Raw genomic sequence first — 9,245 nt, 5'->3', positions numbered from 1 at the left:
GAGAACAGTTAAAGATTTTTTAAAATTCGGTTAACGATTAATTCGATTCGAAATCGGTTAATTAACCGAATTAACTTTTAAATATAATTATATTAAGAGACTTAATCGGCCCAATCCATTTAAAACTCAAATCAATATTAATTAATTAAAATAATCTCAATACTAAAGACAAAATATTTGAATCAAATTAATTAGATATTATAACTAGATATTATTTAAATTAATTATAAATTATATTTAATTAAAAATATATTAAATTCTAAAAATTTTAAAAAATTTCGGTTAATTCAAAAATTAACTGAATTAACCGAAATTTATTCAGTTCAATTAATGTTTTTTTAAAAAATTCAATTTAATTAACGATTAAACAAAAATTAATTAATTTAATTAAAGATATTTCGATTAGGTCGATCACCGTTTCGGAATGAACACCTCTAGTGGTGGAGGGAGGTTTTACAGGTTTACCGCGAACGAAAGGAAAAAGTATGGCTTCAGCTTGGCTGTCATGCACGATGGATCCCACATCTGCGCGGCGTGGGTCCCGAAAAGGGCAGTCGAAAGTAAAAAAAAGGAAGTTGCTGCTAGAAAGTTATATATCATGATCAAATGAGAATTAGATCCAATCGCTTCAGTCTTACGTAAAGGCTGCAAGGCCTTGACCTAAATATTGGGCCTTAAAGTGCTGACGCATGCCTATCCCATGACATTGCTCCATTAAGCTTTGAATCACGGCCCATAAATCTAAGGGCGAAATGCCCGTCAATACCTTACTATATCAAGGACGGCCATCTTACCATTTACCCCTGAACAACGTCCCTTAGCATATTTCATTATATTAAATTAAAATTACATAAAATTTTAAGAGATTATACGATTTTTTTATGGTTAATACTCTACGGTTATATTGAGTTCATCATTGTATGTCATGATAATTATTTGATATATTAATAATAGAACTTTTAAACTTCACAATTGAAGTTAAAATCATGTCTATCAAATTTAAAACTCTACCACTAATATATTAACTAATAATTTTTACACTCACTCAATCTAAACAAAAATTGAAACCTGTTATTAATATTTTTTTCTGAATTAACTCCCAAATCTGACTAATTGGCAAGTAATCCAAATAAATTTACTTATCTAAGTAGAATCCAATGTTTAGAAACATACACACACGTATATATAAAAGACAAATGCATTCCTTTAAAATGAATGAACTCTGATCATTAGTAGCTTGATAATGCTAATCACATGCTACGTGTCGCATATAATATCGCAATGAGATCGTTAAACTGCTTAAGCACATGCAGATGATGGGACCTATAGGGTTTAGGCCTTTGTTTGTTTTCATTAATCTAAAATAATCATAGAAATCGATTTTAATCACTCAAAGAAATTATAATCAAGTCCCAATGATTCCAGCATGAAGTTTTCAGACGCAAGGTTATGTCGCAATCAAGAATAGACGGTTCTTACGTCTTTCGGGGACATCTCAACCCTTCCCCGGTATATGTTTTTTGAGCAAAAGGAGATTGAAATCAAAACACAGAGTAGGATAAGTTCAAAAGTGCAAGCAGATCTTGTTGATTTTCTGATGGGATCGTGTTTCCCGAGAAATAAACAATCAGAATCAAAAGTTTTCAACGAGTATCGTTGAACATAAATAAAAAATGAAACTCTCACCACACATTTTGCTTCTTGATTCTCTTTCTTTGTTAACTGTCGTCGCAAGCCTTTGTTATTATGTGTTAATCATCATTAATGTTGTCCATTCATTGAAACGGAATAGAGCGCCGACAGAATCAAATTCTAGACAAACTCTTGGTCAATCAATCAATTAATAGTTTTAAGAAAAAAAACTATTACTTCTAAATATATCCTAATAGAGTAATGTTTTGATTCCAATTTATACAGCATACAAAGATCTTGAAGTTGAAATATTTTATCAAGACTCAATAATTTGATTTTTTTTTTATAAAAATATTAGAAAATAATGTAAAGTTGTACTTTCTTTGCTCTTTCTATCTATTAAGAGACCCTTCTATTTCATTATTTTTTTCAGTTTTCAATAAAAGTAAATAGCAGAATCATGAATAGGGAACTATACTAATGACCTACATAATTTTATTGTAAAAATTTTCAGGATCAATGATTAGATCATGAAAACTAGAAATACTTTTTCTTGAATAAAGAAGGAGATTATTCGATCCTTTTATGTATCGCTCATGATCTATAGTAAATATTTTTTTATAATATACAAGCAGATACATATTTTTTTTAAAAGTAATTTGGGTGATTACGAGGTAGTATATGTTTAGAATATTACTTAGTTATGCACACAAGCTGCAGACACAACTACTTGAACCCACAACTTCTAGAGAGAACAATACTTTCACTAACCATTGAAATCGCTTGATGAATTCATATATATTTGAAAGATAATATATATATATATATATATATATATATATTATATATATATATATAAAAGCATAATTAGAAGAAAAAAAACTTTCATTTTCAATTTGCAAGCAAGTGAAGTTACTAAAAAGGATGCGGTAAATGGCGTATGTTGGAGGCGTTAGTAAAATATAGTGTATGAATCCACATGATGAGGGTATGGTCGGGTGTGATTGAGGCTGGTTTTTAGAGTTGGTGGTTCACATTTTTTGGGACATTAATTTGATTCCATGTGTTTGGTCACATGCAATTGTTTCATACGCCGCAAAATTGCCTTTATCGAAGGGTTTTTCCTTTGATTAAAGAACCGTCTTAGTTTGTTGTTCAACTCACCCAAAGCATCATCTGCCATTAAGATATTCATGTTCTTGCTTCTCACCTTATTCTTAGTGATTTTGTGATTGTTCTTAATGGTTCTCATAATGTATACACTGATTATTCTTAAAGGATGTATTATTAGTATTAGAGACGGACGTATGAGGTGAACCTTCACTTAAATAAATTTTCGTTGTTTTTATTCTTCAAACGATTTTATATTTCAAAGTAATGTTTTTTGTATAATAATATAATGCTAATTAAATTATTACTATATTATCAGTTTTAAGATTTATGTTTTAATTTTTATTTTATTTTTCAAAAATTTTATTATACTTGTTTAAAAAATTAAAATTGATAAAAGAATTGGAAATAGGAGAGAAAAATATTAAAAATTAGGGGTTCTTAAAAATAACATTTGTATTTTTTAGATTTTTTGACATTTTATGGTTTTATGATTTTTTAAATAAATTTATATATGTTGATTACATGTGACCGATTAAATTATGTTTTTTAATAAAAACATCACTAAAATAATATATTAATAATAATAATAGAATAAAGAAAATAACAAAGAAAATATATAATAAGTGAGAATTGAGTAATAAAACATCAATCCTATTTTAAATTGGAATATTTGATAGTCACCGCCCATCGGTCAATTAACGCCACTCGAAAGCGAAAACAAAAAAAAGAGGCGCGGCCTAGACTCTATATGTGGACTCATTTCAACCAAATTTACGATTTCACCCTTCTATAACTCCTTTATAAACCAACGAACCTTCCTCCTCTGCTCGCAAGCAGTTAAGCAGTTATTTCTTCTCCCTCGACCTTCGCAGTAAAAAACTTCCCAAATCTCTTGCAAAATCCTTAGACCTTCCTAAAAGCGAAAGACAATGGCGAAAGGTAGCGACAAGCTAACGAAGCTTAAGTCAGTTCTCAAGAAGCTAAACTCCTTCAACAACAACAAGCAAAGCCGCCCTAAATCGAGCTCAGTAGCGGCGGCTTCGGATATTGACGAGGAATATTCTTCGACAAATCTCGTCCCGGTCTACGTGGGAAAGTCCCGGAGGCGGTACCTTATTAGCTCCGACATCATCGAAACCCCTTTGTTCCGCGAACTCACGGGAAGGTCGATTGGCGAAAACGACACCGTCATCAATGTGTCGTGCGAGGTTGTCTTGTTCGAACACTTGCTTTGGATGCTCGAAAATGCTGATCCTCAAGCTGAGTCATTGGAGGAACTTGTCGAGTTCTACGCTTGTTGATTGCTTGTGGAGACCAAACGAAGCGTTCCGTGTACATTATGTAATGATAATGTTGTATTGTTGTTCAATGTCATTTTTTTCTTATTATATATGTAATATACATGAGAGATTAATGCTCGTTTTTTCTTATAACTATTTTTATATTTTTACTTTATTAGTTAATTACTAATATTATTTTTTAGAATTCCACCGATACAATCGCTTAACCCAATAGAAAATTATGAATAGACAATCAATGAAACAACGGATTTTTACTAGTAATAATTTAAAAAAAAAACCCAAGAATAAAAAACCACCAACTTGTGTGATTTCTATAACGAGGATTTATATTTTTTGTGGCTATCCCATTTGGTGTTTTTCTTGGCATCATTTGTCATAGTTTTCTCATTCAATTTCCTCCTTCGCAATGGCTTTCCTTCCTTAGCGCGCTTGCTGATTCCTCCCCTCATAATCAGGTAACAATCCTTTCCCTTTTTCCTTGCATAATGTCAAGAATTTATATGAAAAAGGAGACAATTTTGTGTTGATGTTTCATGGTTGATCATGTTGGGATTTCTTGCATGGTTTAGGGTAAATGGTTAAATTTGCATGTTAGACAGCTGATCGATCTCAAAATCAAGTTTCTTTTAAAGGAATAGTGACTGGGTTTCTTCTCTTTTCACCGTTGCGCAAAGTGGTGTGAAGTCGAAGGGAATCAGACAGATCGTTAGACTAAAAGGAATGCTTCAAAAGTGGCAAACCGTGACATTTGGGTCAAGGCCAAATACCCATAATTCAAAAGGAAACCATGTGGATGTGTCACAATCAATCCGCAAAATCCAAACAAATATAATCCATAACGATTCCGACGACGAAAGCTGCCACAGCCCTGAACCGGCGCCTGATGTTCCCAAAGGATATTTGGCCGTGTATGTAGGGGCTGAGCTTCGAAGGTTCATCATCCCCACCAGCTACCTCAGCCACCCTCTTTTCAAGATTTTGCTGGAAAAAGCCGGGGAGGAATTCGGATATGATCACAACGGTGGCCTTACTCTCCCTTGTGAGATCGAGACCTTCAAGTATCTCCTCAATTACATAGAGAACCAGCCCAAAGGTCACAATGTCGGAGGAAACCTAATTTCTGAACATAATTACTTGATTTGTATTTAGTTCCGAAAGCATATTCAGTCCTTTGTAAATTTGTTTGCTAAACGTGCTTCTCCTCATATGGCTTAATTCCATATGAAAAGAGTTTAATATGAATATTTTTTCTCCATAATCATGATTATATTCTTGATTCATCATTCTTTGATGATAATATTATTTTTTTCAAGTTTAAATATATGTTATCTTTATGATAATTTTTTTTTTGAAACAGGACGATAATTGCATTCAACCATAAATAGCATCAGTCAATACAATAGAGTTAATAAAATCTGGACAAATATCATCAAAATAAATAGAAGAGTGAGAGTGCGATGCCCATGTAGCAAGAGTGTGGGCTGCCAAGTTAGCTGAACGACGACAATAAGCGATATTCAGATTCGGATTAGCTGCAAGTAGTCGAAGAGCCTCTTCGAGATTAAAACAAGCGACAGAAAGATCTAAAATTCGGCGCTGTAGTTGACGAATCAAGTTAGCTGCATCACTCTCAACTAAAATCCTATTAGCACCTAGTGCAAGGCCTACCTGCATGCCAATGGTCATTGCATATGCTAATCAGCGATGCAAGCCTCACCAACAGTTGACAAAGAAATAGCCTGCTCAGCAACCACTATGCCCTTCTCATCACGTGCAATAACTCCGACGGCAAGAACTCCTCGTGGTGAAAAGGCCCATCCACATTGATCTTGATAGTGGAAAGCGGTGGCTTACACCAGCGTGAGGGACGCGAAGATGAGATGAAAGGAGATGAACCAGCGTGAAATTGTGCATACGTACGCACCTTGTAAAGCACGAGCTTCCGATATCAGATGCCATCCCGGTGTCAACCTTCCTTCATGAACAAACAGATTCCTTCGCATCCACAATGAATAAGCTATCCCAAGTAAGTCAACAAAATGTGGAAGAGTTAAAACCTGCGTTAAAAATGATAACTAATCACCACAGGAAATATGAGAAGTGTGGATGCATGAAGTTGGAAAACCCGCTGCAGATAATATAGCTGTGGAGTCGGGGCAGTCGCGAATAGCATGAAGGGCTGTCTCCGGATGCAAACGACACATTGGGCATACCCCATCACTCAATCCTGCCATTACAAGACGAGAACCCACTGGCAAAGCATCAGCCGCAAGACGCCAACCAAATATACGTATTTTCGGGAGAGTGGGTGACCAAGATAAGAACAGCCATAAAGAAGAAGTGGTATCGATATCCTGAGGAGGTCGCATCAGCCATGTATAACCCGACCGAACTGAATATAACCCCGAAGAGTGATAACCCCAAACGAGGAGATCCCGATGGAGAACAACAATCGAACATCTTAAAATGGCGTCAGCATCGGAGGATAAAAACACTTGTCTAACCAGTTGCTCATTTAACAACGCCATCCCTGGAATCATGAATTCACCACAACGAACAGGAGCATCAGCATTATCAATATAGCCGGTGGAAAATGAAACAGGCGAAGCCCAAGAATCTTGGAACATACAAACAGCACTATCAACTCCAGGTTGCCAGAAGTATCCAGGTTAAAAAGTGGTTTTAGCTACATGTAAACTGCGCCAAACATAAGAAGGTCGATTACCAAGTGGAGCCGACCACAAAGATCCTCCTGGAAAATATTTCCCGGCGAGAATACAGCCTATTAGACTATCAGGAGATTTAACCAGGCGCCAAATCTGTTTACCAAGGAGGGCTAAGTTAAAAGCATGAAGGTCCCGAAAACCGACACCACCCACCCTTTTAGGCTGACATACGATCGACTAAGCTAAAATAGGCCACCCATGTGCATCAGTCCGACCAGACCACCAATAATCACGAAGCACCCAGGTGAGGTCATCGATAACGCCGGTAGGTAGAAGATAGCATCCCATTGCATATGTGGCATTGCTTGGCCGACGGACTTAATATAAATCTCCCTTCCTCCATATGAAACCAGGTTTTTTCGACCATCCTGTGACCCGTTTCAGAAGCTTTTCTCGCATAAAGGAGAACACTTGTTGTTTATTACGACCAATAAGCAATGGAAGGCCCAAATAAAACCCCGGGTTAACACCTTCTTCAACACCTAAAGTCTGACATGTTTCAATACGAAAAGCTACCGAAGTGGTAGCACTAAAGAAAATACTTGACTTATGATAGTTAATCTACTGGCCGGAAGCTTGTGCATAACTCTCTATCACCCCACGAAGAGCAAGGACCTCATCATTATAATTACGAATGAAAAGAAGACAATCATCAACGAACAACAAGTGTGTAATGGAAGGCCCTTGATGACTAATTTTAACACCTTGGATATGTGCCACAAGCTTTTTATGGTGTAATAGCAAAGACAAACCTTGAGTGCAGATAACAAAGAGGAAAGGTGATAAAGGATCGCCTTGTCGCAAACCCCTTGAAGATTGGAAAAACTCAGTTAATGAACCATTGATGCGGATGCTGTAAGAAACAGTTGTGACACAAGACATGACCAAAGCCACAGCCACCCAAGCCGGATCAAAGCCGAGACGCACCAGCATAGCTCGAAGGAATGCTCATTCAATGCGGTCATATGCCTTTTCCATATCAAGTTTCAAGGCTGCCCCACGAGAGGAATAACCAGTGCTAGACTTCAAATGATGAAAAACTTCATGGGCAATAATCATGTTATCCGAACCCTGTCGTCCAGGAACAAACGCTGCCTGGGTTTCGTCAATGCAAGAGGGCAGAAGTGGCTTTAATCGGTTAACAATGCACTTTGACACAATCTTAAAAATCACTCGACAAAAAGCAATAGGCCTGAAATGGGGAAAACGGACTGAATCAGTCACTTTAGGCAGCAAAACCAAAACTGTTTGATTGACTGACTCCATTGAATTTTGGCCAGATAACAAACCCAAGCATAAAGCTGTTACGTCCTCACCAAAGATGGGCCAGAAGGATCGGTAGAAACTGGCTGGAAGACCATCCACACCCTGGGCTTTGGTCGGATGAATTTGAAAGAATGTCGTATATACATCCTAAGCAGAAAAAGGAGCAAGAAGGGAGGCATTCATCTCGGGTGTAAAAACCTGTTGTACAGAGTCAATTACCTCCTCCAACCAAAGGTTTCAACTAGAGGAGAATAAATCAGAAAAATATAAAACTTCCTCAACATGAATCTCTTCAATTGAATCGACCCACTCCCCATCAGATGTATAAATTCCACGCACAAAATTCTTCCATCGACGACTAGATGCTCTTACATGAAAGTATGGCGTGTTACGATTGCCATGTTGCAACCAATTATTACGTGAACGTTGGTGCCAGTAAGCCTCCTCAATTGAACTACAATGATGTAGCTCAGCTTTCAAAGTCGTCACCTCCAGCATTTCAGCATTTGAAAGTGGTCGGGAAAGAAGGTGATCAAGACAGGCACGGGTTGATGCTATCTTAGTTTTATTTGCATCCCTACGTTCAAACTGCCATTGGTGAAAAGAATCACCAACAGATTGTATTTTAGCAAGAGTGGAACCTGGAGATCCTTCCCAAGCTTGTTTTACGCGAGACCGACAGCCTTCATCAGCAGTCCAGCAAGCATCAAAACGAAAATAATCAGAGCTACCCCTGTGTCGAGGACGCCGAACAGTAGTCATACATTCCATGGTAATAAAACAATGATCAGATGTCGAAATAAATTCACTTGAAGCGCGACAGGAGGGGTGGGAACGCAACCATGTTGATGATGCAACAAATCGGTCAAGACGTTCACATAGTTGACTTGACTGCTCCCGACCTTTATGCCATGAAAACCAGCCTTTACTGGGTCGAACGTCTGACAAATCATTACGACTTAAGAGTCGATCGGAATGTTGGATCATAAACTTGATCCATTATGGGAGCCTAAACCCAAACCCAAACTAAATTGATGTCATTACTTACATCATTTAATTAAAGATGTCATTGCTTACATCATTTAAGTAATGATGTCATCAATTTAGTTAGGTGAGAGTTAGATATTTGTTGAATTTGTAATGGTTTAAATTAGTTTATTTGTGTGGTGTAGGATTGTTATTGAGTAGTATAAATACCCCTTCCCAT

At 36.7% G+C, this 9,245-nt stretch overlaps 1 protein-coding gene across 1 annotated transcript; it reads left to right on the top strand.

The window, feature by feature from the left end:
- The first annotated feature begins 3,598 nt into the window (after positions 1-3,598).
- Positions 3,599-4,089, top strand: LOC120156982 (auxin-responsive protein SAUR76-like). The gene has a single exon (XM_039168250.1). It carries the CDS (start codon positions 3,675-3,677, stop codon positions 4,044-4,046), a length of 372 nt encoding a protein of 123 aa, XP_039024181.1. The 5' UTR covers positions 3,599-3,674; the 3' UTR covers positions 4,047-4,089.
- Positions 4,090-9,245: the final 5,156 nt, after the last annotated feature.

Source organism: Hibiscus syriacus, unplaced genomic scaffold, assembly GCF_006381635.1.
Source record: "Hibiscus syriacus cultivar Baekdansim isolate YM2019G1 unplaced genomic scaffold, ASM638163v2 tig00111238_pilon, whole genome shotgun sequence".
NCBI lineage: Eukaryota > Viridiplantae > Streptophyta > Magnoliopsida > Malvales > Malvaceae > Hibiscus > Hibiscus syriacus.
The sequence above is the reverse complement of the archived record's forward strand: the minus strand, read 5'-3'. Positions and strand labels throughout refer to the sequence as shown.